The sequence below is a fragment of the Chelonia mydas genome, chromosome 20 (assembly GCF_015237465.2).
Source record: "Chelonia mydas isolate rCheMyd1 chromosome 20, rCheMyd1.pri.v2, whole genome shotgun sequence".
In the NCBI taxonomy this organism is placed as follows: domain Eukaryota; kingdom Metazoa; phylum Chordata; order Testudines; family Cheloniidae; genus Chelonia; species Chelonia mydas.
This window is the reverse complement of record NC_051260.2, coordinates 9760963-9788273: the sequence shown is the minus strand read 5'-3', so window position 1 is coordinate 9788273 and position 27311 is coordinate 9760963. Positions and strand designations below refer to the sequence as shown.

General features: G+C 58.8%; 1 protein-coding gene across 7 annotated transcripts in view; it reads left to right on the top strand.

Moving 5' to 3' along the window:
• The window catches only part of CALCOCO1 (calcium binding and coiled-coil domain 1), a 30901-nt gene extending 5018 nt beyond the window's left edge, over positions 1-25883 (top strand). Inside the window, exons 1-15 of one of the 7 annotated variants that reach the window (XM_043532851.1) lie at positions 2246-2353; positions 10235-10399; positions 11366-11468; positions 12413-12606; positions 13135-13293; positions 13691-13839; positions 14635-14725; positions 15007-15162; positions 15888-16142; positions 16799-16924; positions 17286-17381; positions 17665-17776; positions 19078-19292; positions 21103-21209; positions 22966-25883. In XM_043532851.1, the coding sequence (XP_043388786.1) occupies positions 10238-10399; positions 11366-11468; positions 12413-12606; positions 13135-13293; positions 13691-13839; positions 14635-14725; positions 15007-15162; positions 15888-16142; positions 16799-16924; positions 17286-17381; positions 17665-17776; positions 19078-19292; positions 21103-21209; positions 22966-23170 (2130 nt within the window). In that variant the 5' untranslated portion in view covers positions 2246-2353; positions 10235-10237 and the 3' untranslated portion in view covers positions 23171-25883. Of the gene's footprint in view, positions 1-2245; positions 2383-10194; positions 10400-11365; positions 11469-12412; positions 12607-13134; positions 13294-13690; positions 13840-14634; positions 14726-15006; positions 15163-15887; positions 16143-16798; positions 16925-17285; positions 17382-17664; positions 17777-19077; positions 19293-21102; positions 21210-22965 lie in introns of those variants that run through there. The other 6 variants (XM_037883903.2, XM_043532849.1, XM_043532850.1 and 3 more) reach the window with 6 other exon arrangements.
• Positions 25884-27311: the final 1428 nt, after the last annotated feature.

Sequence of the window (27311 nt, the reverse complement as noted above, 5' to 3'; positions counted from 1 at the left end):
TGTGAAGCTGCTGTGTGTATAGTCTGACGTTGCTGTGCTGTTTGCTGTTTCACTGAGTATGCAGTTTGCAGTATTGCCAACCCCAAGCATTCAAAAATAACAAATTGGGATTGAGATTGACTTAAAAATCATAAAAAGAAAAGGAGTACTTGTGGCACCTTAGAGACTAACCAATTTATTTGAGCATAAGCTTTCGTGAGCTAAAAATGACAACGCTGGGATTTTTATTTGTCTTCTGCAGGGACTCTGTGCCAGCCCCCCATTCCCCTTTTTCCCTCCACCACATGGCAGGGGCTCTACATGCCCCAACATTTTCTCCTGCCCATGCCATGGCCAATCCACCAGGTGTCCCCCATTTCCCCCTTCCAGTTTTGCTGGTTTTGACCAATCTCACTAGGGTTCTACCCACTGACACCTAGAACATTCCCTGAAATTGTGGAACGGATCCGATGTGGCATTCAAAAGTTCCTGTATTACAGACAGACCAACAGAGAAACGTTGTCAAGCTGCATATTAGACCTCGGTTGGCTCAGACAATAACAATGGCAGATTCCCCTTCTTTGCACAACCCTCTGTGCACGAAGGTCCAGACGTGGTCACGGGCCACTTTTGTCTCTAACCCTCCCCTATCTCCCTGCTTGTTGCCACTTGTACAATCTCATCATTGTCAGGGCAAGACCCATCTTCTCTGCAACCTGGAACAACCTCCCTCTACATCTCAGCCTCTCCACCTGATTGGGAATCGGAAAACACCTCTTGGTTCCCTTGCCTGCACCGTTTTCATTTCATGCTCCCTCTGCTATGATCTCAGTCACGGCTTTGTCTAACTCTGTAAAGCTAGGCACGGACGCCGCATCTTATTTGAACTGGTGTGAATCCAGATCTACTCCGGAGTCACACTTGACCCCCTCTGATTGGCTACCTGACCCGCTTACCCACCTCCTGGGGCGGAGGGGAGGCTGGATGGGGACTGGGTAGATGTGGGGTGGGAGATGTGAGGGACAGGATTGATCTGGAGGTTGAGGCAGAATTAATTGCTGGGCAGGGGAGGGGCAGATGTGGGGTGAGAGCATCTGCAGCAGGGGCCAAAATCTCCTGACCCGATAAAGTGGAGAGAGTGAATGGCACTAATTTTCACACACACACACACACACACACACGTGCACACACATGGGGGATGGCCAGGGGGAGTTCAACAATCAAAAGAAAGACCAGAAAAACACAGTTTGTTTGTTTTGTTTTTTTAAATCTCATTATTGTTGGGCCCCACTCATGCTGTTTGATCTCTTGAGGTTTCCAATATCGGAAACTGCGGTTTCCCTGGGGCAGAGCTGTCTAGTTTGTTTGTTGAATCCAGTGAGAGGAAACACACATATTAGCTCTGCGATTCATTGGGGAAATACAGTTACTAAAATGCTAGACGACTGTTGTGTTGCATTGTGTGCAGTGGGATGTTCACGTGTGCACATTGTGTACATAGCTTTTTTGCTGTTGCATTGTGGGTACAACTTTTCTTTGGTGTTGCAGCATCTGTTCAATTTGTGTGACATTGTGTATACAGCTCGTTTGATGTTGCATTGTGCGTACAGCTTTTGTTTGGTGCTGCATTACGTGTTCAGTTTGTATTCCGTTGCATTTTGTGGGCTCCGTGTTTGTTGCATTATGTGTGCGGCTTTTGTTTGGTGTTGCAATGTGTGCGCGCATTTCATTTGGCATTGCATTGTCTGCACAGCTGTTGTTTGGTGTTGCATTTTGTGTGTTGACTTTGTGTTGCATGGCGCATGCAGCTTTTGGGTGGTGTTGCAATGGGTGTGCATTTTGCTTAGCTTTGCAAGGTGGGTGCACTTCGTTTGCGGGTGCATTGTGTGTGCTCAGTTTGTTTTGCATTGTGTATGTGTGCAGCTTTTGTTTGCTGTTGCATCACACTAGCCCAGGGACAGGGGGTCAGGTGATAACCTGCAGAAGAGCAGCCAGGCCCATCCCCACTGGATAGAGGCTGCTCGAGCTCCCAGCTGGGTATGGCTCTGCCCTGAACAACTTGAAACCTTACTCCTCCCTGAATAGTACCCATGCCTCCATGGCCCCTGGGAGCCCGTTGCACCCTGGGAGTTGAAGTCCCCTTGCCCATTCTCTGCCTGGACTTCCCAGCTGGACAAACTACACTCCCCAGATTCCCTGGCTAGGAGGCTCCTGGGCTCCCTCCCCCCCAGGGCTCTCTGGGAGCTGCAGTCTCCCCTCCTACCCCACCCTAGCGCCAGGTGGCCAGAGGGAACTACAACTCCCAGCATCCTCCGGGCCGCCCCTTCCCCCCGCCCCCTGCTGGGCTGAGTGGTGTTTTTGTTGTTGGTAAAAGGTTAGTGGAACAGCTGATTGCTCTGTAGGGTAAGAGACCTTCTTTATTTAATGGGGCGCCTCTGCTTTTCTCCCCCTCTCAGGCCCCGGCCCCCCCACTCCTTCCTCTGCCGCTGCCTGGGGGAGGGGGTGGGTCTGGGCTTTTGGAGAGGGGCAGTTCCCTTTCTGCACCGTGCAGCCTCGTGCCAGGTGCTCGCTGGGGACGATGCATGCCCCCCCCCGCCCGCAGTGCTCCCCTCCCCCCCCCCCCCCCCCGCGAGGGCTGTGCCTGTAGCCAGGGTACCCTGGAATCCAGCAGCGCCCTGATCTCAGGCTCGCCTGGCCTGTGTTCGAGGCCTTGGGCGGCTGGGCTCCCTGCTGCAGGGAAGGCAGCCTCTGTAAGGGGACAGCCCAGGAGATGGAAACTCGCCCCCCCTCCCACCACAGCTGACAGCCCCTCCCCCCCAGCTTAAGCCCCCTTCCACTGCTTTACCCCCATCTCCCCTGGCTGCTGGGACCTGCCTGGCTGAGATGTTTGCCTGGTTGGAGCTGAGCCCCCTGGATGCCCCTGGCCCTGGGCAACCCCGAGATTAGCCACCCCTATGGTATTAAAGAGCAAAGAATCTCTCCCATGCCTGTATTTGCACCTGGGGCTGGTGCATCAGGGCGATCTTCATCCCCCCGCGGGGCCCCCCCGCGCAAGTTCCCCCCTGTGCAGCTTCCTTCCCCAGCACGCCTGTGGCTTTGGGTTTCCGAACACGAGTTTCCTTTATCGCTTTGGTTTGGAGCCGTTTGATTTTTTTAAAGCCTTTTATTCTGAGCAAGAAGGGCAGGGGCGGGGAGGGGGAAGAGTTTCCCCGAAACCCGCAGGGGACCCAGGTCTTTTCTTCTCTTGCCAAGCTGGGAGGTGGTTTTTCCTTGTCTCTCCGTGGACCCGGCCTTGCACAAGGCTGGTGCACGCTGCTTGCCTTGTGCAAGCGTCAAGGAATCCTCCCCCTGTTCCTGGCAGCCAGGTGAGCGGAGAGGATGGCTGGCAGGCAGCTGCTGGGATTTGTTTTGCACATGGCTGCTCCTTGGCTGGCGTGGCACAACTGGAGAAGCAGACTCCTGGGAGGGGAAAGGAATGTACTGTAGCTTCAGGCACTTGGCTGGATGATGCCCAGGAGGTCCCACGCCAGCCGTGCGCTGTCTGGGCTTGTGGGGCTGATCATGAGGTGTCTCGCCCAGGCCACGAGCGCTTTTGAGCAGTGATTGTGCAGGATTCCCAGGAGAGCAAGGCCAAGAGGCCCCAAGCAAAATCAGGGCCCTGTTGTGGCCACAGAGAGACAGTCCCTGCCCCAAAGAGCTCAGAGTCTCCATAGGCAAAGGGTGGGAGTGGAAATGGAGGCACGCGGTGGGGAAGTGACTTGCCCCAGGTCACATAGCAGAGCTATGTCTAGCCACAGCCGCCACCCTGCTAACCTTAAGATCCTCAGAGATTCATTTTATATCAGAGGAAGTTAGTAATAGCAGGACTCTATAAAGGAGCTAATGTTGATACCTAGCTCTTATCATCAGTGGGTCTTACAGTGCTTACAAAGGAGGTCAGTTTCATTATCCCCATTTTACAGATGGGGAAACTGAGGCACGGAGAGGCAATGACTAACACAAGGTCACCCAGCAGAGCAGGGTGTGAGCTGGCACTGGAGCCCAGATCCCCAGAATGCTAATCCTGTCCTGTATCCACTAGGCCACGCTCCCTCCCAGCAGATCTTCCGCCCAGGCGTCGCTGCACTGGGGATTTTAATTGGTGCAGGCGCTCTTTGGGGATCTCATTCAGATGTACTGGGACACTCGCCACGTAGGATCGATGCACACGGGCGCCAGTGTGCGGAGAGTCTAATGATGGCAGGGAAGGCACCATGTTACAGGGCGCCTCTGTCACATGGGATCATCGAGCGAGGATTTTGGCTGGGCCAGAGAGGAAATTGGGGTCACCCCCCTTTGCAGTGAACCCCTCTGAAGATGTTTACAGCCCCATCAGTGCTGTGTATGAGTCTCTTGGCTGTTACCACATTGTTAACTTGTTGTGTAGATGCAACCTCACCCTGGCCATGGCGCTGATGAGACAATCTAGCTGCTGAGTTAATTGCAGCTGCTGTGTAGACAGGACCAGATGTCTCTCTCCCTGTGCCTAGCTTGCAGCCCTGATGTGGTGTTCTGTCCCTGCTGTGTTTTGTAAGCTAAGCAGTACTGGGCCTGTACAGTGCTTGGAGGGGAGACTTTCCAGAAAAACCTAGGCTTCTGAGGGAAATGATTCTAGTGATAACGAAAGGGGTGCTGTTATTATTTCTGTATCGTGGTAGCACTTCGGAGGCCCAGTCATGGACCAAGCGCCTGTTGCGCTAGGTGCTGTACAAACAGAATACAAAGACCCCAGAGTGCTCGAAGCTGTCCTGAACCGATGCCCCAGCCAGGTGCTGGAGCCGCCACTTTCCAGCTGAGATGTAAAATCAAGGGCCTGGCTCTTTTGCTGTTGCTAAGCATCCTGCGACCGCTTTCACAAGAGCCGGGCTTTCACCGTGCATCCGTGCGTTCCCCTTCCGTGTGTTCCCCAGCTGGGTGTGAGACTCAGTTTCGCCAACCCCAAATGTTCAAACATCATGAGTCAGGCTCACCAAAAATCCTGAGGTTATGTAAAAATATTAGCGTTTGGGTTCTTCTTATTGGCCTTCTGCTTGTTGAGCCTTTGCGGTGCACCGAGGTCACATTTGGAAGCTTTCTCCACTGCCACGGGGGCTGGAAACGTACTTTTTCTTTAAGAAAGGCTGAAATCATCACGTATCCCCTTGACTCCAGAAGCTGGGGCTTTAAGGAAAACAATCGTTATCATGAGACTCATGTCAAAATCATGAGAGTTGGTAACACTGGAGACTCCACTTCCTGTCCTCTATTGCACTGGTGTGGACTCCGCCCCAGGGCAGCAATCAGAGCGATCCTACTATACACCACTTGTAAAGCACTTTGGGATCTGATGCTGGAGAGGCAGGATGAGACCCAGCTACTGCTGGTAGGCCAGGGCGGGGCCAGGGGAGCGGGGTCGTGTTTGTCCTCTCACCTCGCAGCAGCGTTTCTTAAAACCAGTGCGGTTCCCCTTGTGCCACAGCGTCCGTGCCCAGGGCAGTAGACGCATCTGCTCCCCCCAGTGTAGTGGCCAACTTCACCTGGTTCCATAGGGCTGCATTTTCTGGGGCATACTGGCTAGAGCACTGGACGGGGACTTGGAGACCTGGCCAACTAGGTGACCTGGGCAAGTCCCTTCCCTGCTCTGTGCCTCAGTTTCCCCAGCTGTGAAATGAAGAGAATGATGCTGACCTCCTTTGTAAAGAGCTTCGAGATCCATGGGTGAAAGGCACAATAGAAGAGCTAGCTCCTGCGATTAAAGTTGAGAACCCCTTTGTTTAAAGGTTGACTGTTCTAAGTCAAATGCTCTCTTGGATTCTCTTGAAATGTGACATGCCCCCTGGGGATGCAGGGTCGGGTAAATGATCCAAATTTGGGGTCATTTGAACAGGGGGTCCCCAAAATACAGCCACCTGAAAAACCCACAGTATTTCATCAAGGCAACAGATTCTACCAACGTGGTGGGGGTGGGAGGGGCACACACCTGAGGCTCAGACTGTGTCTCCGATCGTCCCCAGCTGAGCTCAGTCACCCAACAGTTAACTCAGCTCTTGTGTGGCCCCCACTGTTCCTTGGGGGAGGCAATTTTGAAAGCACTATTAAAGGCAGAGTTAGGCTGTCTGCATTAGGGGTTGCGAAACACTCGTGTGCCGAAGAACTTGCAAAGCACGTGCGCAGAAAGACGATTTCTAGCCATAGTGATTGCACTTGACGTGGTGGGTTAAGGGGATGGGCTGTGACCCTGAGCAACCCCCACAGGTATTGCAACTTTGAAAGCTACCCGTGGTAGATCTCTGAGGACGAATTACAGGCCAGGTGCGACTGTCTGCCTCGGTTGAAGGGTTTCTGTTACTGCTGGGAACTGTAATCCCAGGACAGCAGGGAACTGAGAAGGGCGCAAACTCTTTTTGAAAGGAAAAGGAATGACATGGGAATGCTTGCTGCGCCAGGCCAGGGGTTGGGAGAGTGCTGGGGAAGGGGAATCATGGGAGTAATGAGGATGGGTGGCAGGGAGCGGAGAGGGGTTGGGGGCTCCGGGGAGGGGGATGGGTGGGACATGGGGAGGGGAGACATGGGGGAGCAGTAGGGTAAATGGGGTGACTAGGGATGTGGGAGCATGTGAGCCCCACCTTCTCCCCCCTATGTGTGTACCAGGATCTTGGGAGGGAGGTGTCAGCCTGCTCCTCCGAGAGGGTCTGAGTCCCTGTTTCTGCACCTGTGTGTGCTAGGTTCTTGAGGGCCCAGCTGTTCTAAGGGATCTCAGCCCCTCCCCTGCCCCCATGTGTGTGCTGGGATCCACTAAGCCCTGTCTCTCTGGAGTGAGGAGACCAAGCCCCTTTCCCTGCCCTTCCCCCCTCCATGTGTGTGTGCCGGGATCTTGGGGCCCTGTTATTCTAAGGGGTCTGAGCCCTTTTCCCTGTCCTCCCCCACTCCATGTGTGCCGGGATCTTGGGGGCCCTGTTATTCTAAGGGGTCTGAGCCCTTCTCCCAACAGATGTAAACTGGATTCTGGAGGGGCCCTGACTACACCACACATTGAAATCTCTGAAAATCAGACAATTCAAAGTTAAGGTGACAGCACCCCTGCGTGGTGCTGGCCAGGGGGCCAGCTTGGAAGCTGGGCGAGCCAGGGGCCTCGCCAGAGCAGGGAGTGCCTGGAGGGGGCAGTTTGGGGTCCAGCGCAGCCTTTGTAACTGAGAAATGTGTGGCCCTCCCATAAGCAGCTGCTTGTGATACACGTAGAACAAATTTCTTACGTGCTCATGGCTTCTCACATGCCAAGGAATGGTCCTGAATGACTTCATGGGGCAGGACAGGGAGGGGAAGCTGGAAATGGGGGTGGGGGCGCTGCCTTATGTGAGAAATGGGGGTGGAGAAGGAGAGAGACTGCACTGTGTAAAGCTACTGAAACTAAACCACCACAGAATAAAATAGTCAGATTTTTGGCCAGGGATGAGATTTCCCTCACTGCCCTGTTAGCAGCACCACCTTCCAGACATTTCACAGCATGACCTGTGGTTCTGTGCCAAAAGGGACAGGAGCTCGTAGGATGACATAGCCTGCTTGCTAGCCAGCAACACGCTGGCTACAAACTTAGGGGACAGCTATAACGACCTGCCTGACCCCTAACTCCTACAAAAAATGTTTCTCTTTCTGGTTGGAAAACTAGGAAATTCACGGACAAAAAACTTGGTTAACACAGAGTTGAAGTTGCCTGTTGGGTCTCTTGCCCATCCAGCAGGACTCAAAAGTTGGACAGCCAGAAAAGGCAGGGTAAAGGGACGCCCCAACACAGCCTTAACTCTGCCCCTCTGGAGCTGGTGGTAGCCAGTAGGAATTATCTGTGTGCGCTCCAGCTGCGCTCGCTGTTGTTAGGTGGCACTATATGGAATGGTGGAGGGATTAGCTGGAGAAGCTGGGCAGAGCTGTGATTGTGATGAGGGGGTAATATGGGGGTGCCCTGCCCTGCAGAGATTCTGAGCACCTCTGCCCACGCCTCGCCCCACATGTGTGAGGACAGGAAAACGGTGCATATGCATCCTGAGAGATGCCGTTTGTCTCATTCCAGTGCTGAGCTGGGAAGCATGTGTCAGCAGAAGGGCACGGGGGTCTTCTTGCCATGGGGGGCATCAGCAGTGAGGTGGGGTACGAGGGTGGGGTGGGCATGTCCTGATGGGTGAGTGACAGTGTTGTGTTTGAGGGGAAAGGTTGTAAAATACAGTGGGTGTGGGGTTGGTTTTGTGGTGGAGGCACCGTGTCCGGGCCTAGGGGGGGCATAGGCAGCACCCATTCAGTCCAGCTCACCTGGACACAAGTTTCACCTTGGTAAAGAGACTGCATTGGACTCTGTGCTGCAGCTGGCGCATGCTTCTTCCCTGGGCATGGGCACAAGCTGCAAAGGCAGAGTGCAAGTACGTGTCTTTTGGGCACCCTGGGTCATCGCTCAGAAAGGGCAGAATTAAGGTTACATTGGTGTGTACCTTTACTCTAGGTTTCCTGGCTGTCATAGGTCTGCGTTTTGCTGGATGGGCACGGGGCACCATGGGGCAACCTGATCTGTTTTTGTCAATGGATTTGTGTTAATTCCTAGGTAGACCCCAGCCAAGGTTACAAGTCTAGGTGCAAGCCACCATCCTTGTGCCAAAGATTTCACAGGGTGGGAGGAGAAACTGAGGCACAGAGCAAGGGAGTGAGTTGCCCAGGGTCACACAGCAGGTCAGAGGCAGAGCTGGGAACAGAACCCAAGTGCCCTGAGTCCCAGTTTAGTGCCCTTGCCACTAACCAGAGGTAAAAAGACTAGACAAAGGTCCCTTTCTGTCTGAAATATGTGTGGTCTTGGGGGTCCAGCTCCAAAGGTGCCTGAGTGCCAGGACTCCTGGGTTCAATTCCCCACTCTGAAATGGACTCCCTGTGTGCCCAGGAACCTCTGTAAAATAGAGACAGTGGCACTGCCCTGCTTCCTGCGGGCTGGGAAGCTAAATGCATCCATGCCCATGAGGTGCCCACAGTGATGAGTTCCGTGGATGTACCCATGGCATGTAGGAAAGCAGTGACTTTCAGGGTATCCCAGGCTGGTCCAGGGTGGGATTTTCCCATCCTGCTCCTTTCCCATCACTTTTTTCCCTCCCACCTGTGACATTCCCGGGGTACAATCTGGACTGTTGAGCAACTGTGTCCCCTCAATTCTCCTATCTGGGGTGCCTTTTACACGGCTTCGCTGTGAGAGCAACCACTCCTGGTCTGCTCACACACATGTAACTCACTCACAGCTACACTGCAAGAGTGTTACAGCCAACCACCCCTGAATTACACTGAAACTCCCAGTCCCAGACTTTCCCCCAGAAATGTGCATCTGGTACTGCCCAGCTCTCTCCTGGACACCACAAACTCATATAAAGTCCATCATTTTATTAATAGAAAATGGTATGCACAAACCCTGGTATCTCAAATGGAGTTTCCCAAATACTTCAATCCAAACACCCTGGTCTAGATAAAACAATAAAACAAGTTTATTAACTACAGAAGAATAGATTTTAAGTGATTACAAGTAATGAGGCATAAAAGTCAGAATTAGTTACAAAGAAATTAAAGGTACAACGCAACTAACATCTAACTTAACAAGCTAAGTGATTTCAAAGCAAAAGTCTTTCTCACTACATCTTCTAGCAGCCTCACTGGCTGAATTCCTTTCTGCCTGGATCCCTTCCTTTGTCCTTCAAGTGTTGTCGATGCCGTGAGTAGAGAAGAAAGGAGAGATCTTTAGGGGAGTTTCTTCCCTTTTCTTACAGTTCTCTTTTTCTTTGAGAATCATCTCCAGCTGAGGTTCAGGAGACAGCAGGAGATGGGAACCTCCAGCACTTTCTTTGCCAAAATGTAGATTTCTCACTCACACCCTTTTGCCTGCCAAAGAATGGCCACTTAGCCAGGTGATGGTCCATTTGATTTTGTTGACACCTAGCTGAGGCATCAGTTTGCCTGTTGTCTCTGTGGAACTGGTTTGTGGCTGCCTTTCTAAACTTGGAACATGTCTCTGCAATGTCATACAGTAGAATTGAATAACTTTACATACAATGTTGTCACACACCTTTTACCAGGACAATAATGGTCAGCATGTTATGAGCTTTTGAATGATACCTCACAAGGCATACTATGTACAAAATTTATCATAGTCTTGTAGAAAGGGTGAACATTGGGTTACAGACTGTCACACTGTCCTCCTTCACCTTCCACCCCGATGAAGAGGATGGAGGAGGTGTCTCCCAGCAAGTCGCAGGCACAGGCCCACCCTACCATGGCCTTCCTCAACGTGGCCCGCACTTACGTGCCCAACACCAAGGTCGAGTGCCACTACACCCTGCCCCCCAGCATGAAGCCGTCGGCCCGCGACTGGATCGGGATATTCAAGGTACTGGGAAGAAAGAGGTGGGTGGGAGCTGGATGCCTTAGCTGGGATCTCCCCTGTAGCTGTCCCCACGGGGGGGGCCACGCGGCAAGTGTTCTGATCAGGCAGTGAATCAGGCTGAGATGGGGAGGCGCAGGGTGCGTGGGTGGCCTCCTCATCACCTGGGGTACAGGCTTCCCCTCCTATTGCATTCTCTGCTATTCCATTGCGCTGAGCCCGCAGCGTGCTCATGAAAGGAGGGGCCCACTTCTGCAGGCCACCTTGAAATTCACCCACAAGTCGACCAAGCCTCCTGCTTTTCCCTGCATGCAAAAGCAAAACGAGGTAGCGTGGCCTAATGGCTAGAGCGCTGGCCTGGGACTCATGAGACCAGGCTTCTATTCCTGGTGGCCAGCCTTGGCAAGTCACTTCCCCTTCATGTACCTCAGTTTCCCCATCTGTAAAACAGGGGCAGGCAGGGGAATGATACTGCCCTCCTGTGCTGTGTAACAGCTAGGCAGACCCAGGCTTGAGGTTTCAGCAGTCCCAAGCCCGCACTTAAGCATCCACGCTGCATGGTAAACCTGGGCTTACAATTGCCGGACCCGGGTGTCGCAGCCGAGCTAGCACGCCCATGCTGCGCCGTGCAGACCTTCGACTCGGGTCTGCCGCTTGAGCTGCATGCAGACTGCAAAACAACAAGCCTTGGCTGGGACCCACCCCCACCCCCAGCAGGGCTGTAAGACCCGGGTCCTGAGTGCTTGCTGCCCCGAGTCAGACGGATCTGTGTGTGGACGGAAGCGGGGCTTTTGCTCAAACCTGGGTCAGAGCCCCGGCTTAGTGGGCAGCATAGACGCCCGTTGCTGTGATAGCCCCTCCCAGTCCCCCGCAATGAGGACAGCGACGCTGGCACTTGATGAGCGCTAGAGAAGCGCTTAGCTAATGCCAGGGGTTCCTCAGACACCTTCTTGCCTGCGTCTGTCTGTCCAGGTGGAGGCCTCGTCCGTGCGGGATTACTACACCTTCGTGTGGTGCGTGGTGCCCGACGGAGGCGTGGAGGGGGCGCCCGTCCATTCCAGCGTCCAGTTCCATGGTAGGGAGGCGAGCTCCGGGGGAGCAGGGGTACGGAGATCACGTGCGTGGGGGTTGCGGGAGGGTGAGATCGGACGGGGGGGTCAGTCAGTGAGCAGCCGGAGCAACGGCCAGAAGGGGTGGCAGCCCTGGGAGAAGGTTTGGGTTACGGAGGGTTTGCCGTGGCTTGTCGGACCAAGGGCCCATCTAGCCCGGTATCCCGGCTTCCCTGATAGACATGGTCATGCCAGCGGGCCCATCTAGCCCAATATCACCTTGCATTGCTGGGTCAGACCCATGGGCAGATCCAGCCCCGTATCCCCACCAGATCGGGCCCATGGGCCCAACTAGCGTGGCGTCCGGCCTCCAGGCATGCTGCAAAGCCAAATGCTCACTGAAGCCCCCCGCCTGGGCGTATGGTGCAGTGACTACAGGGGGCATTGGGAGGGGAGGGGAGGAATGGGGGTAAAGCAGAGAGGATCCTAGGAAGGGGTGCAGGAGGCAGCCAGGGGGAAGGAGCGAGGCCGGGACTGGAATGGGATAGCAGGTCTCCGAGCAGCCCCTGATGGAACGGGCATCGTCGACCTTTGGCACTACCCGCTGGTTGTCAGAGAGGCCAAGCCGGAGTGAGCTGAGAGAGGCCAGGCCAGAGCAGGCCATACAGACTAGGCTCAAGGCCAGGGGGCGGTGGACTGGCTGGGGAGCAGCACCTCTGTGACCAATGTGGTCTGCTGACAAGGCACTCGCCAGCCACTCTGCCATGGCACCGACCACAGTGGTGCCAGGACTCAGGAGTGTGGGGCAGTTGCTGTGGGCAAGACGTGTCAGGGGAGAGCCAGGGACCAGAGCTAGCCCCAGACTATGGGGCATCCGAGCCCCAACCCGGAGGGAGTCAGCCTCCTGGCAAGGCCCTAACAGCGGTGGGGCAGAGGCCTCTGATGCTGGGCCATGTTTGTCCTGCTGCAGCCAGCTACCTGCCCAAGCCGGGGGCCCAGCAGTACCAGTTCCGCTACGTGGACCGCCGTGGCGAGGTGCGCGGCCAGAGCAGCCCCTTCCAGTTCAGCGAGCCCCGGCCCATGGACGAGCTCGTCACGCTGGAGGAGGATGACGAGGGCAACATGGACATGTTGCTGGTGGTGCCCAAGGCCACCCTGCTGCAGGTAATGAGGGGTCAGTAGTGCCTAGTGGGTAGAGCACCAGATTGGGTGCCCGGAGACCTGGGTTCTGGTTCCAGCTCTGCCAGTGGTCTTAGGCAAGTCACTTCCCAGGTTTGTGCCTCAGTTTCCCCTGGGCCTGGTTAGGCTGTGAGCTCACCCAGTGCACAAGGTGGAGGGCAACTGGAGGGATCAGCTGTTGCTCTGCCCAAGAGGGCACCTGGCCATGTCCTGGTCAACTCAAAACGCTCCCCTGCTGCCAGGCTTTTCTCCCTGCGGGGCAGGCAATAACAACTGCATTGGGAAATGGGGCAGAGCTTAGCCCTGGCCCCGCCCTCCATCCTTTCTGCCCCTTCAGAACGACCTCCCGACTGTGATAAGAGCCCCCACCACCAGTCCCTTGCTCTGCCTACCTGAGTTAACCCCTTGCCTGCCTGTGCGTCCTGCCATGTCCTGGGGGCTGGGGTGAGTGTAGTGCCTGCCCCCTCTGTCCATACTAAAACGCCGGTCCCTGTGGGTCCCATTCCCCCCCAGAACCAGCTGGAGGAGAGCCAGCAGGAGCACAGCAGGCTGCTGCGAGAGAAACTGCAGCTGGAGGAGGAGGTGAAGGAGCTGCAGGCCCGGATTGAGCAGCTGGAGGAGGCTCTGGGCACCATGCGGGATGAGCACACCAAGCTGGCCGAGCAGTACAAGGTGTGTGGGGTGCCCCCTGCGGGCACCGAGCCCTATCAGGCAACAGCCACTGGTTTGAGTCCCCCACCCCCTGCTTCCCATCGCCCATCACACTGGGGGTAAACTGAGGCACGCACATGGGTGAATGAGGTCTCCTGGCTCTTGTGTTCAGGCCACTGGGCTGGGCTACCTCCCGGGGAGATGCCCACTTAGGAGGGGACCCCATATTCCTCCTTGCATTCCCCCCACCCTGCTACCCACGGGCTTAGCCCCAAATTCCAAAGGGGCTCTCCAGCTTGGAGGCGGTCCCTGGGCTTCCCTGCCCCTTGCCAGAGCACCCAGACGCTGTGCTGATCCTGTGTCCCTGATCCCGGCTCACCCCTCCCCTCCCTGCCCCGCCCGGCGGCTCCTCTCCCAGGATCTCTCGAGCTCCCATGCAGCCGTGATGGAGGAGCGGGATGCGCTGAGCCGGCAGCAGGCGGGACAGCTGGCCCGCATCCAGGAGCTGGAGGAGGACGTTCAGGCCCTGAGCGAGAAGGTGCTGCAGAAGGAGGTGGAATTGGACAGGTGAGCAGCAGTGGGCGGGGGTCAGCAGGCATGCGGAGGGGAGTTAGGGTCAGTGCTGTGGACTGGCAGGCAGGGAGGCAGCCTAGGTGCCGACTTCTGCTCCCGACAGTGGGTGCTCAACCCCCCTTTTCCCCCGGCCCCGCCCCCACTCCACCCGTTCTACAAGGCCCCACCCCTGCCCTGCCCTCTCCCACCCCTCCCTTGCCCCGCCCTAACTCTGCCCCCTCCCTGCCCCTATTCCAACTCCTTCCCCAAATCCCCGCCCCGGCCCCACCTCCTCCCCCGATCTCGTCCAGTCGCTAAGCAGGGTTGAACCTGGTCAGTGCTTGGATGGGTGACCGCTGAGGCCAAACCCAGGGTCTTGCAGGAAGCGGAAGAGGCCAGCTGTTTGAGGGGGGGGCTCTTGCCCTGAGTGAGAATAGGCTGATGCCCTAGGGGGTGATGTCCTGTGCTCCAGGGAGTAGGGTGGGGGCTCAGTATGGGGTGCTCTCTCCTTTCTTCCCTCTCCCACCCCCCCAAGCGGCGTGGACTCTGATGTGCCGTCGGGGTGCAGCCTCTGGGGTGGGAGTGGGGTTGCAGTGCCCCGTGTTCCCAGGCCGTGCTGACTAAAGGGGACCCGTTAGCGGGGCTGCAGGACACAGCCTCCCCCTGGGGTTCTGACCCTCAGCAATGGGTCTGCCCGGCCCCCTCGCTGCGCCTCACCCGCCCCCACACCTCTGTAGCCGGCAGTGCCCCAAGCCGAGCCGGGGCTCACCCTGTCTGTCTGTCCGTCTCCTTCCCACCCCCCCTGCCCAGGATGAAGGACACGGTGAAGTCCCTGGTGCGGGAGCAGGAGCAGATCCACCACCAGCTCAAGGAGGAGAACGCCGAGAAGGAGCATTACCAGGTGAGCACTGCGGCGCCCCACGATGGGGGGACCCGGGGCGGGGCTTGTAGGGGTGACTTGCTGGTGGTGGAGCTAGCTGGGGTGAGCAGAGGAGCGGGGGTCCCTCCCCTCCCCCTCAGACACACACAGGAGTGGGGGGTCTCTCTCCATACATGCGTAGAGCGGCAGGGTTCCCCCATCCCCAGGGGACACCCAGAGGGAAGGGAGGTGGGTCCCACCCCCCCTCAGGATTCTCTGGGCTGGCACGTGAGGATCAGGTGTCCCCCACCCCAACCCCCCAGGTCAAGCTGCAGGCCTCGGAGCAGGAGAGCCGGAATCTGGCCTGCGACCTGCTGCTGGCCAAGACCCGGCACGGCGAGAAGGTGTCGCAGGCCCTGGTGCTGCAGGAGGACATCAGCAAGCTGCAGCAGAAGCTGGCAGCCGCACAGCAGAGGACGGTGAGTGCCCGGGGTGGGGGGCCCCCCTCGGTGCCAGGGCGCAGCCTCCGCTCCCCCCTCCCTCTGCTTGGGTGTGTGCATTCACCAGCCCTTCCCCTGGAAAAGAGGGGATTAGAGTGGTGTCACTGCAAGAGCAGGGGGATGGGAGCCAGGACTCCTGGGTTCTCTTTCCTGGCTGTGGGTGCCTGTGTGTGTTTTAGGGGTGAGGACAGGGAGCCAGGACTCCTGGGTTCTTTTCCCACTGACTCCTGAAATGCAGCCACTTCTGGGGTATGGAGAGTAGTAACAGGATAGTGTTTTACCAAGAAGGCAGCAGCCCAAACCCGGCTCACGTGAAAAGCGCCGCAGGATCTTTGGCACCCTCCTGGAGCAGGATTTTGAAGATCTCTGCCAGGAGGGAAGTCTCCAGGCTCCTCAGAAAGCCTGCATTAGCCCTAATGGGATTTGAACCCTGGCTTAGAGGAAGGCCAGCTATTTCCGGCTTGTCTTTGATGCATAGACCTCAGAGCTACCCTGCACCTAATTGAGCAGTTTGCCTTGATAACATCCTGTAGCAGGGACTTCCTCATGCTAACGGCAAAGAATTTTAACAGTCTTTTAAATGCCCTCAACTGCTCCCTTGTCGCTGTGTTTGGGGGTGGGATGCGGGGGCAGAGCCCAGCTGGCCTCTTCCATCCCACTCATTATTTCCGATCCCCCCTCATTGCCTTTCCCTGCCCGGCCAGGCCCAGCTGGAAGCGCTGTGTGAGCAGCTCCGCTCCACCCAGGACCTCCTTGCTGCCAGCCAGCAGAAAGTGGTGCTGCTGGGGGAGGAGTTGGCCAGCGCCTCCTCCATCCGGGACCGGACCATCTCGGACCTGCACAAGAGCCGGCTGGAGTCAGCCGAGACCAACATCAAGCTGGCGGACATGACCCTGAAATGGAAGGAGGGGAAAGGCCAGTGGTGGAAGGAGAAGAGCAACCTGCTGCAGAGCATAGAGGTGCCAACCCCCACCCCGCTGGGCCTCTCACTTGAATGGGTGCAGCCACTGCTGGGGTGCAGCCACCTCTGGGATGGGGTACTGCCAATGCAGCAGCAGTTTAGGATAGGAAGTGAAAGTGCATCCCCTAGCTGGGCTTGTCTCAGTGACCGGTGGACAGGGAGCTGGGGCGAGCATGTCCAGGCCTTGGGAAAAGCCCCCCTGTTGTGACCCACACAATGCTCAGAACTTGGTTTATGTCTCAGCACAGCGCCCCCTAGGGCTGCACTGGGTTGGGCACTGGCTGAGAGGAGAGCGCCCCCTACTGAGCTCCCTGAAGCACAGCATGAGGGGAGAATAGCCTGTACTAATCCCCCTGCTCCCTGCAGCCCAGAACCCCCTAAACCTCTTATCAGAGAGGACAGTGCCCCCTACTGAGCCCCCTGCCCTGTTTCCTGCAGCGCAGCGCCCCCTAGCACCGCGTTGGGGCCAGCACTGGCTGCGAGGGGAGGGCACCCCCTATTGAGCCTCTCGCCCTGCTCCCTGCAGCACAGCACCCCTCGCACTGCACTGGGTATTTGTAGTCCTTCCATCCAAGCCTAGCTAGGGAGATGTGCTGGGCTCCCCACGGCGGGCGAGCGCTGGCCCCCCGTGAGCGCCCCCCATGCTGTTTGCAGGCAGAGAAGGACAAGATCCTGAAGCTGAGTGCCGAGGTGCTGAAGCTGGAGAAGAACCTGCAGGAGGAGCGAGCCCAGAAGCAGGCGCTGAAATCTGAACTGTCCCACGAGAGGGACTCCAGCCTGGTAAGGCCAGTGCAGGGTGGGCACTGCCCCTGGGACAGAGGGGAGCCCCAGTCTCTGCCCTGTAGGGGGTGGGATCAGAGCTGTGATGGGGAGGCCCTGGCATGTGGGAGGGGGCAGTCCCTGCCCTATATGGGGAGGAATCAGAGCTAGCATGGGGAGGCCCTACCCCGAAAGCCACACACTGGTGCGAGGGGGCGCCCTGCCCCACAGGAGGAGGGATTGGGGCGCTCATGGGTTCTGCGGGATCGGGTGCCTGGGGTATGGAGGTTCCCTCCTGAGGCTGGTGCAGGGCTGGCCATTGGCACTCGCCCTGCCCTGGGGCAGTTCTCACGGGCCTGTGCCCCCTTCCCCCCCGCCGCAGGTGCAGCTGTCGGAGAGCAAGCGGGAGCTCAAGGAGCTGCGCGCAGCCCTGAAGGTGGCTGAGAAGGAGAAGGAGCAGCTCCAGGAGGAGAAACAGGTTGGTGCCAGCCAGGGTCAGAGATCAAAGGGGGCTGAACCCCGGAGCCAGGAGGGTATCAGGAGGGGGTGACATGAGCCACATTCCCTGCCCCCATCAGGGCCTTCCCTGCAGAGGAGCTGGGCGGGGCCCTGGGGTCAGGCAGGGACCCTGCAGCCTGGGCAGTGGGTGGGGGCAGGCAAAGCCCCTGCCCCCTCCGGGGTCCCCACCCAATCTCCCCATGGCCTGGGGCCCGGGGCGCAGGCGGGGCCGATCCTGACCCTGGCGGCTGCCCCCTCCCCAGGAGCTGCTGGAGTACGCCCGCAAGCTGGAGGAGCGGCTGGAGAAGGTGGCCGACGAGAAGTGGAGCGAGGTGACGGTGGCCGAGGAGGAGGAGACGGCAGCCACGGCGCTGAGTGCGTAACCCCCCGTCCCCAGACATCGCCCTGTGCCGCTCCCCCCCACCCCCGTTACCTCCCCAGCCGTCCCCATCCTCCCACCCCGTTACCCCCGTGCTTCTACCCCATCCTCCCACCCGTTACCGGCCCACCCCACCCCTGTTACCCCCATCCACCCCACCCCGTTACTCCCCCACCCCCATCCTCCCACTCCTGTTACCCCCGTGCTCCTACCCCCATCCTCCCACCCGTTACCTTCCCACCCCACCCCTGTTACTCCCCCACCCCCATCCCGCCCATCCTCCCACCCCTGTTACCTCCCCATCCCACCGTTACCCCCATCCTCCCACCGCTGTTACCTCCCTACACCATCCCTGTTACCCCCATTGCCCCCATCCCCCCATAACCCCCTCACCCCACCCCATTACCCTTCTCCCCATAACCCCCACCTCATCCCTTTATTCCCACCTTTATCCCCACCTCCATTACCCCATCCACCCACCCACATCCCCCACCCCATTACCTCCCCACCCCATTACCCTTCTCCCCATAATCCCCCCACCCCCATTATCCTCATCCCCCCATAACCACCCCATCCCATTACCCCCCGTTACCTCCATCCCTCACCCCTTTAGCCCTGTTACCCCCAGTCCCCCCACTTCTGTTCCCCCTGTCCCTCACCCCATTACCCTTCTCCCCATAACCCCCATAGCCTCCACCCCGTCCCATTATCCCCACCACCATTACCCCATCCCCCACCACTTTACCCCCCCATCCCTGTTCCCCCACCCCCCCACCCCCGTTACCTCATCCCTGTTCCCCCATCCCCGTTACTCCCATCCCTGACCCTTTTAGCCCTGTTACCTCCTGTCCCCCCCACCCCTGTTACCCCCACCCCATCCCATTACCCCCAGGCAACCTAGAGGGGCTGGTAACACTCTGCTCCCTGACCTGCTCTGCCCCCACTTCACTGCCTCACCCCGGGACCCTGCACCTCCGATGGTTACCCCCTCACTGTTACCCCTGTTCATCCCCCCTGCATCCCCGCCCCGCTCTCACTGCTGTGTGCACTCTGCAGCCACCCCCTCTCTCCCTCCCTGACATCGCCCTGTGCTGCTCCCCCCACCCAGCATAGTGCTGCCCCCCGGAGTTACCAACCCTGTGCCAATGCCAGCTGTCACTCCCCCACCCCCCCCGGTGCTGGCTCTCCCCAGGGTCCTCCCCCCAACCGGGGTCCCCCCTGTGCCCCACACACCCTGCTCTGCTCAGCAGGGGGCACTGGCTGCCCAAGTGACCCTGTGGCCTCCCCTCCTCCCCAGGCTCCCTGGACTCCCCACTCTCGGACTCGGAGGACGAGTCCCCCGAGGACATGAGGATCCACACCCAGCTCAGCCCCTACAGCCTGTGCGACAACCGAGCGGCCACCAAGACCCCGCCGTGCCTGCGGGAGCCCATGCACAGGGTGGTGATCAGCCAGCCGGCCCCCATCACCACCCAGATCAAGCAGGCCACTGAGGACAACAGCTCCGACTCAGTGAGTCCCCGGGGGGCGAGGACCCCCCCCCCAAGCACCGGGCAGTGTGGAGGGGGAAACTGAGGCACGGGGACTCGCCCTTGGTCACACAGCGAGCAGGGGCAGAGGTGGAAGTAGAACCCTGGCGTCCTGGCTGCCAGCTGCTTATGCTACCCCACTCTTCCACACTCCTTCCCGGAGCTAAGGACAGAACCCAGGAGTCCTGGCTTTCTTGTGACCATCAGGTGCCATTTCTTTCTTGCCAACGGTGGCCCCCTGGCCCATGCAGAACATCCACCCTAGATTGAGGCAGGGACCCCCACACGGTGCAGCCCCCCCTCCCACTCTGCCCCAGTCCAGTCAGTTCACCCTCCTGTGAGCAGTAGTCCCCACCGCATCTCATGCCGAGCCCCCGAATCGAGCCCAGTGATTATCTGCCGGTGTTGTGCCCAGGGACCCGCCAAGCGTGGTACTGCACAAAGGACTGGCACACTCCCTGTCTCATCCAGCGGGCTTCAAGCTTCTGATCCCTGGAACCTTAAAGCCCGGAGGTGGATGGGGTGGCCCCCACCTTCCTGGGCAGCAGAAAGCCCAGCTTTGAGGGTGCGTCTGAGCCTGCTTCATCCGGGAGGAGGGGTTATCTGCCAGCCCTCCAAACCCTCCTGCATTCCCCTCGACCACATCCCTGATAGGAGTAGCTGGAAGGTCCCTGGAGCTGCCCGGACCTGCCTCTAGCAAAAGGCCCGCTCAGCTGGTTCCTGCTGTCTGATGGGAGCCCACGCAGGACTGGGGTCAGCTCCCCCCCACCCCCCTAAGGACAGGGGGGGAAGGGGCATCTGTGCCAGGCTGGGGATCAGGCCCACATTTGAAATCTCTCCATGTCCCACTGCAGTCGCTGTTCGTTCACGGGGCAGATTCTTCCTCCCCCGTCCCTCCAGCCGTGAGTCGGGCAAGGGGCTTTTTAGACCCGCCCCTGTAAAACTGACAAACCTCTGATAATCGGCACCATAGAACATGCAGTTTACATGCAGTAACATTAATGGCCGGGCAGAAAAGGGGGGTGCTGGGGAGTCTCTCCAGCACCTCCCGCTGGGGAAAGTGGGGGGTGGGGGTCAGCCCCATGGGGAGTGAGGACTTCTCCCTGCCAGCCTCACGGCATCAGTGCTGGGGGAGCCCCCACCTCCATCCCCAGGGGGGCAGCGAGAGCAGCAGGATGCCCTCGCAACGCTAGCCCTAGGAGGGGCTGATCTTAGCCCTTCAGGGCTGGGGCCCATCTACACTAGGAAAGCAACAGTGTTGGGGGGGATCTGGTTACAACACAGTAGCTCCCCCCCACAGGCCAAAACCAAAGCTCCAGCTCCCAACCCTCTGGGGCTTCTGGGCTAGTGAGATCTGGATGTGGCAGTCAGCTGATCACCAGGCATTTGGGGTTCCCTGGGGCTCCTGAAGGGGAGCTGGGCTGGGGCTAGGGAGGTTGCCTGGCTGCTGGCTCCATGATTCCACCGTACAGCCTGGGGGCAGGAACCTCACAGAGACCCATCGGGGTAGCCCACACCCTAGCAGTACAGCTGGGGACCTCGCAGCAACGGGGATAAAACTCACACCCCCGTGCTCCCAGGGCCCAGCCTGCTGCCCTTGGAGGTAAAGGAGAATCCCCATCCATCCTCAGCAGTGTAGGGCCTATGACACATAGCGGGACTGTTCTTCCGGGGAGCCCAGCTGCTTAGGGGGGCACAATCACTATGCCTGTGTGCGAGGGGCACCCGAGTGCTGGGGGGGGGCAGGGGCTGGACTCTGGCCCCCGGTGCTCTCACCCTCGCTCTGACTGCAGGAGGCGGAGGACGAGAAGGCTGTGCTGATGGCAGCCGTGCGGAGCGGAGGGGAAGAGGCCAGTCTGCTGCTGCCCGAGCTGGGCAGCGTCTTCTATGAGATGGCAAGGTGAGGGGGGATATCGGCTGGGGCCTGTCAGCAGAGCGGGGGTCTGTTCCTTCGCCCTGCCCATAAGGAAAGGATGGAGAAGAGGATGGAGGGGAGCAGGGTGGGGGATGGGGAGGAGGCTGGAGGGGAGCAGTGGGGGGCTGGGGAGGAGGATGGAGGGGAGCAGGGTGGGGGAGGGGATGGGGAGGAGGATGCAGGGGAGCAGGGTGGGGGGATGGGGGGCAGATGGAGGGGAGCAGAGTAGTGGGGTGGTAGTAGGGGAAGCGGGGGATTGGGGCAGCTTTCCAAGCCTCCTCTTAGTTAGTAAAAATATATAAATTTCCCTGTGGGCGCAGGGAGCCGGTGACTTTTACAGCCAGTGGCCATAAAAGTGGCAAGCACGGAGCTGGGAGATGTACGGCCGTGTCAGGGCATTTCTGAATCAATTTTCAGCATCATTAGATTCCTTTCTCCTGCAGACAGAGGCGGGCGGGGCGGGGGGGGTCTATTTGCAAGTGAAATAGAGAGAATCACCCAGCTGCAAGGCAAGGGCGGGTCTGTGCACCCGTGTGGGGGAGGGATGGGATGCAGTGGGGGTGTCAGGAGAAGGAAGGGCAGGTTGGTGCAGGGTGCTGAGTGCAGAGAGGTGGGATGGGGTGTTGGGGGCAGACAGGTGGATACAGAGGGGATGGGATCGAGGTATGGGGGGAGGGTGGGGTGGGATGCCAGTGTTGGGGATTGGCAGGTTGGCTGCGGTGGGGGGACAGGATGGGGGGAGTCAGGATAGGGCAGGGTGGGTGCAGTGGGATGACATGTCGGGGGGAGGCAGGGTTGGATGCTGGTGTTGGGGGAAGGGCAGAAGGGATGCGGGGGGACGGGATGGGGGAGTCAGGATAGGGCAGGGGGTCGGTGCAGTGGGATGACGTGTCGGGGGGAGGCAGGGTTGGATGCTGGTGTCGGGGGAAGGGCAGAAGAGATGCGGGGGGATGGGATGGGGGAGTCAGGATAGGGCAGGGGGTGGGTGCAGTCGGATGACGTGTCAGGGGAGGCAGGGTTGGATGCTGGTGTCGGGGGAAGGGCAGAAGGGATGCGGGGGGACACGATGGGGGAGTCAGGATAGGGCAGGGGGTGGGTGCAGTGGGATGACGTGTCGGGGGGAGGCAGGGTTGGATGCTGGTGTCGGGGGAAGGGCAGAAGGGATGCAGGGGGACGGGATGGGGGAGTCAGGATAGGGCAGGGGGTGGGTGCAGTGGGATGACGTGTCGGGGGGAGGCAGGGTTGGATGCTGGTGTCGGGGGAAGGGCAGAAGGGATGCGGGGGGACGGGATGGGGGAGTCGGGATAGGGCAGGGTGGGTGCGGTGGGATGACGTGTCGAGGGAAGGGCAGGGTGGGTGCAGGCTGCCATGTGCAGAGGCAATGAGACAGGGGTGTCTGAGGAATAAAAGGAATTCTGGGTTGAGGGGGCCACTGCTCCCCTTTGAGAAGGGGGAGGGGCTGCTGCGCTGTGGGGGGTGGGGGGTTGGTCCTGTGCAGGGAATTGGGGGGCTGCTCCGTGTTCTGCAGAGTCTGACAGGGAAGGAGCAAAAAGAGAGACCTGGGGGATGGGGAGAATCAGGAGGGGGGAGAACTGGAATAGCGGGGGGGGGAACCATAATAACCCCGGCCCGGCTGTGCCCTCCGTGCAGGGCCGGTGGCGGGGGGCACTGCCAGGGCCCCGCTCAGGGGCGCAACGAGCTCTAGGGGTGCCGATCCTCCGTCTCTGTCGCCCCTTTGCAGCGGCATCACAGGCCGCCAGCCGTCGGACCCGGGCCCCTGCGGGATGGGGGCCTCCCCGCTGGACCTGCCCGCGTCCCCCGGCCTGTGGAAGGAGTGCCCCATCTGCAAGGAGCGCTTCCCCCTGGAGTGCGACAAGGAGGCGCTGGAGGAGCACGTCGACAGCCACTTCTTCTTCAGCGCCCACGACCCCTTCGCCTTCGAGTGACACCCCCGTGGCCCCCGCCTCTCCCTGCCTCTCCCCGGACCCTCCTGTCAGGCACTGCCAGGCTGGCTCACCCCCTAGGAGCCACACCAGGGTGCCCTGGGCTTCCCCGAACGCTGGGGGGCGATTTTACCCCCTCCTCCTGCCCTCCATGGCATCTGAGAGCAGGGAGTGAAGGGGGCGGGGGGGAGCTGGGCACTAACGCCCCCTAGTGGCTGTTCCCAGGCAGGTCTGTAGGCCTGAGGTCTCCAGCCCCCACCCTGCTGCCTTAGGCTGAAATAGGGCGAGTTGCTCCCACCCCCCAAATATGGGGTTCAACCACTGCAGATGCTGAGTGCTCATCAGTTGCGGGGAGAGGGGGGGCAGGCACACACACCCCTTGGCTGTGGGAGCTGTGTGTCAGGGCAATAGGAATCCCCGGGGCGGGGCGGTGTCCCCAACTCCCATCTGCCTCCTGGTACCTGAGCCTGCTGCATAGAGCTGGGGAAGGTTCGCTGGGGGTGGGGGGTGTTGGAGCTGCGAGCTGCCCTAGGGACACACTGTCTTCCCCCCTTTCCCCCAATGTTTCCCTTGGGGCTCCAAACGCGGGGTGCTGGGAACTGCTGGGCACTGGATTTTGGAAGATACAGGAGGTAGAGGGGCAGTTCAGAGAAGGTGAGGCCAGGTGAGGTTAGGCAGATTTCCTGGGTCCCTCAGGGCTCTGGGAGGGGCAGAAGGTCAGTAAGAGGAGAGCAGGGGAGGGGGCTGAGTGGGGTTAGGCTGCCCCATAGTTCAGGCTAAAAGGGGCCTGGATTCCCCCCCCTCGTGGACACCACCCTGGATCCCAAAGGCAGCTGCCTTGTGCTGCTCCCTGCCTATGTGCCAGGGGTCCTGGCTCCACCCCGAGCTCCGCTCCCCTGGGGCCAGTCAACTAGCCTTTGGGCCTCTGGCTGGGCTACTGGTTTCCATGTCTGGGCTAGGGAATTTCATGGCTGTCGTAAGGATCTGTTCCCCCATGGGACTCAGTTTCCCTGGCTGCAGGGCAAGGAGACCCAGCCCCCCACCCACCCACCCCGTCCACTGCTCGGCCCTGCAGGATGCCAGCACGTGCCAAGAGCCAGCCGATAATGCTGGGAGCGCTCCGCTAACGACCGATGATTTGTTAGAATGTCAGCTGGGTAAATAATTGGCACAACGGGCCTTCCATCGGCTCGTTCGCCACCGCCGCCTCCCACGCGGGGTTAATGGCCCAAGAGGGTCCACAGGATCCAGAGCCCCATGCACCGAAACCCTTCCCTTCCCGGCGATCTCAGGTGGGGGGTGGAAGCGGGGAAGGGTTGTGGGGGGGATGCCCAGGTTATGGGGGGAGGGCAAAGGGGCCTGAGCTGGTGCCCAGAGCTCTGTGTGTGTGTACACCAGGGTATCTGTCCTGTCCCAGCCCATGTTGGGGGCTGGGTTTCCCCAGCTGCTTTTCTCTGCCAAGCGGCCTCCTGGCCCCAGCATCCCCTTGGCCTAGAATTGAGCCACTCCCCGCTCCGGGTCTGATCCCAATCTCGGCTGCCCCATGGGGCGCCCCAGGGATCCCAGCCCCCACCTGGGTGTAAATCAGGAGTGACTGCCAGCGTCTCCTGGGGCAGAACCTGGACCTGGCTCTCTGTCGCAATCTGCCCCTCCCCGCAGCCTCTGGGCAGTGACTGTGCCAGGGGCAGTAATGAGGTGGAGTGTGAACGGACCGGGAGACAGGGAGGAGAGGTCCAAAGACCCACCTGGCCAACTTGAGAGTTGACAGGGTCCCTGGGGCATGGGTGGGGGGGCAGGGTGCACCAGCCCTGACATGACAGCGGGGGGGTGGGGGGCACAGACCTTGCATGATCTCTGGGAGCTGCAGGGGGGGACACAGCCTGACTGAACCCCTGGGGAGACAATGCGGGGAGGGTCACCAGCCCTGGAATGACCCCTGGATGGGGCAGCAGGCAGGGCAGAGTCTTGACACTACCCCTGAAATGGTTTTATTTTCACTTTGTTTTTTAAACACTTGTCCATTATTACTGTTCTAATTCTCAGGATTCAGGGTCCCTCTCCGCCGGGTCTCTGCGTCTCATAGCTACCCGCTGTAGCATGCTCAGTAATTAGTGTTGATTTGCAGTTGGTTTGCTTGATTTCGGGGGCAGGGGGGCAGTTCAACCCACCCCCACCCCCTTGTACATACCCCACCTTCGATTATTCTCATGCACTTGCTTTTTGTATTCACGGTTGCAATTCCTTTTATTTTTAATTTGTTTTTTTTAAATATAATACTGTTGTGAGTCTCCATTTGCCCCCTGCTCTTCTTGTGGGGGAGGGAGAAAGAAGCCAGGCGTCCGGCTCGCCCCCGAGTTCTCAGTTAGTTGGCTGGGTGGGATGAGAGTTCGTGATTGTGCCTTTTGAACGCAGAAGATGAGGCTGCTGTTTTGATCACTGGTTTATGGGCGCTCTTTATTTTGTAACTTACCGTGGTTGGTGATTCTGATGTGTCCAGCTATTCCCTGCTTCTCCCCAGGCCCATACCTAGCCGGTTTTTGTTGTTTTTTTGATGTTTTTTTCCCCCCGACAAAGACAACTAAGGTCCCCGAACGTCAGAGCAATAAAAAACCAGTGCGCACACACAGACACACGCACGCGCGCGGCCCATGTATAGTGTGTATATATATTTATATTACATGTCTTGGCTATTCTAATAAAATCCAGTCTCTTCAAAGCTTTGCCTGATTTATGGTTTATAGGGCACCGTAAAACCTTGCGCCACTCCGCCAGGCCCAGGGAGATCGCTGCCCTCCCAAGCTCTGCCAGGATAGTCGGGCTGCTTTTTACTCATGGGGGTAAACACCAACAGAACTGCAGCGGGGCAAGGCCGATGCCTGGGCAGCCGGGGCAGAGATCAAGGCCGGGAAGGCAGCCGAAGCACCTGGGATTGGAAATGTTCCTCTTGCTGCGATGGGGGACGCTGCTGGGTGCTGTGGTGGAGCTGAGCAGGGCAGGATAAAAGATCTGTCCCCATCCCTTGGCTGGTGCAGGCTTTGCCTCCGGAGCTGTGCTTCCGTATCCCCCCGGCCCACATCGGGAGGCCGCTCTGGGCAGGATTGTTGCCTGCAGTAGATTGCCAGTCTGCCCCGCTGCAGTGTAAGAATGCAGTTCTGGCCACAGGGAGGAAATCAACGCTCAGGTGGTGCCAGCTGGGTTTGGACCCCCTGCCCAACTGCTGCAGACTGTTATGGCTTGAACCTGGAGCAGAGACTCAGGATGCCTGGGTCTGACCCTGGCAGCAGCCACATGACACCAGGCATTTCTCGTTGCCGCCAGCTCTAAGCAGTGACTCCATGCTCCTGTCTCCGAGACCGGCCAGTACCAGATGCATGAGAGGAAGCTGCAAGGATTGATCCTCGGGGGACAGGTCTGAAGGCCAGGAGTCGTGACTCCCAGCATCACAGATCCCAGCCTCCCTAGCCTGGATGTATTACTATTATGGAACCATGTAGAGGTCCCAGCCGAGATCAGGGTCCCATTGTGCTAGCACAGAACAGACACAGAGCAAGAGACAGTCCCTGCCCCAGAGAGCTTGCAATCTAAACAGATGTGAGTGGGTGGGGAAACTGAGGCACACAATGGGGAAGTGACTTGCCCAGGTCATCCAGCCAGTTAGTGGCAGAGCTAGGAGTAGAACCCAAAAGTCCTGAGAGGCCTCGCCACGGGGCCAAGCTGCCTCCTTGTGGGTTTGTGGACAGGGTCAAAATGGACTTTAAAATCTCAGATGGTGGCTAGGAGATCTTCCGGGTCTACACCGGTGCTGCAGGAAGATGCGCTGGTAATTCAGAAGGTGGGCAGAGCCAGTACAGCCCTAGGTGGCGCTGTGCTGCCTGGAGGTGTCCTCTCCGGGGCAAAACATAAAGCTGAGGTCTTGACACCTTGTGTCATGACTTATGAGGAGAGGCTGAGGGAACTGGGATTATTTAGTCTGCAGAAGAGAAGAGTGAGGAGGGATCTGATAGCTGCTTTCGACTGCCTGAAGGGGGGTTCCAAAGAGGACGGAGCTCGGCTGTTCTCAGTGGTGGCAGATGACAGAACAAGGAGTAATGGTCTCAAGTGGCAGTGGGGGAGGTCTAGGTTGGATATTAGGAAACACTTTTTC